Genomic DNA, 1,035 nt, shown 5'->3' with positions numbered 1-1,035 from the left:
AAAGAAAGAAAGAAATACAAAGGCGAATGAGACCCAGGTCCTCAGAGATTTAACACCCAACAGAGGAAACCTGAGTGTTGTCAGGCATGAATTTGTGCTAGGAGCTATTGGACACTGACACTAACGGGGGTTGATGTCTCTCTGAGACCCTGGTTCTGCCATCCTTAGAGTCAGCCAAGTGGCTGATCCTAGAGTCAGTGATTCAGCCCATGCTCTTCTCTGGTGTTTTGTAGACCCCCCTCCATCAGCTCCCCAGTGCTGGGCACAGATGGCATCAGGATCGTTCATGCTGCAGCTCACCTGTCGCTGGGATGGGGGATACCCTGACCCTGACTTCCTGTGGATAGAAGAGCCAGGAGGTGTAATCGTGGGCAAGTCAAAGCTGGGGGTGGAAATGCTGAGCGAGTCCCAGCTGTCGGATGGCAAGAAGTTCAAGTGTGTTACAAGCCACATAGTCGGGCCAGCGTCGGGCGCCAGCTGCGTGGTGCAGATCAGTGAGTCTGTTTTGCTTTGTCTTGGGGTTGGGAGTTCACCTGCCTTCCTTTCTCCTGGGAGAAGCATTTGAGAGTTCTTCTGAGGAAGAAATCCCAGGATGTCAGAGTGGACTGAATTCCTTCCCTTTCTTCCTTTCTTTTTCTTTGTGTTTCATTCCTTTCAAACTTTAGAGATGCTTCACTCAAGCTTCTTCGTTCTAGTCCAAGCTATTTTCCACTTGACAAATACTAATTGGGCACGTGCTATGTGCCAGGTACAGTTTCTACGTGCTGAGGGTGGAGCAGTGAACAAGACAGATGAGGTTCATCATCTTTTGTGTCTGTCCATTTACTGTTGCTGTAAAGGAATACCTGAGGCTGGGTAGTTTATAAAGAAAATTGTTTGTTTGTTTGTTTGTTTGTTTTTGTTTTTTTGAGACAGAGTCTTGCTCTGTTGCCCAGACTGGAGTGCGGTGGCACAATCTTGACTCACTGCAACCTCCATCTCCCAGGTTCAAGTGATTCTCCTGCCTCAGCCACCTGAGTAGCTGGGACTAAAGGC

General features: G+C 48.6%; 1 protein-coding gene across 1 annotated transcript in view; it reads left to right on the top strand.

The window, feature by feature from the left end:
* The window catches only part of VSIG10 (V-set and immunoglobulin domain containing 10), a 49,434-nt gene that overhangs the window by 33,951 nt on the left and 14,448 nt on the right, over positions 1 to 1,035 (top strand). Inside the window, exon 4 of the mRNA XM_011964545.1 lies at positions 234 to 494. Within this exon, the coding sequence (XP_011819935.1) occupies positions 234 to 494 (261 nt within the window). The remainder of the gene's footprint in view (positions 1 to 233; positions 495 to 1,035) is intronic.

This window comes from Mandrillus leucophaeus, unplaced genomic scaffold (assembly GCF_000951045.1).
Source record: "Mandrillus leucophaeus isolate KB7577 unplaced genomic scaffold, Mleu.le_1.0 Scaffold7, whole genome shotgun sequence".
Taxonomy (NCBI): domain Eukaryota; kingdom Metazoa; phylum Chordata; class Mammalia; order Primates; family Cercopithecidae; genus Mandrillus; species Mandrillus leucophaeus.
The sequence above is the reverse complement of the archived record's forward strand: the minus strand, read 5'-3'. Positions and strand labels throughout refer to the sequence as shown.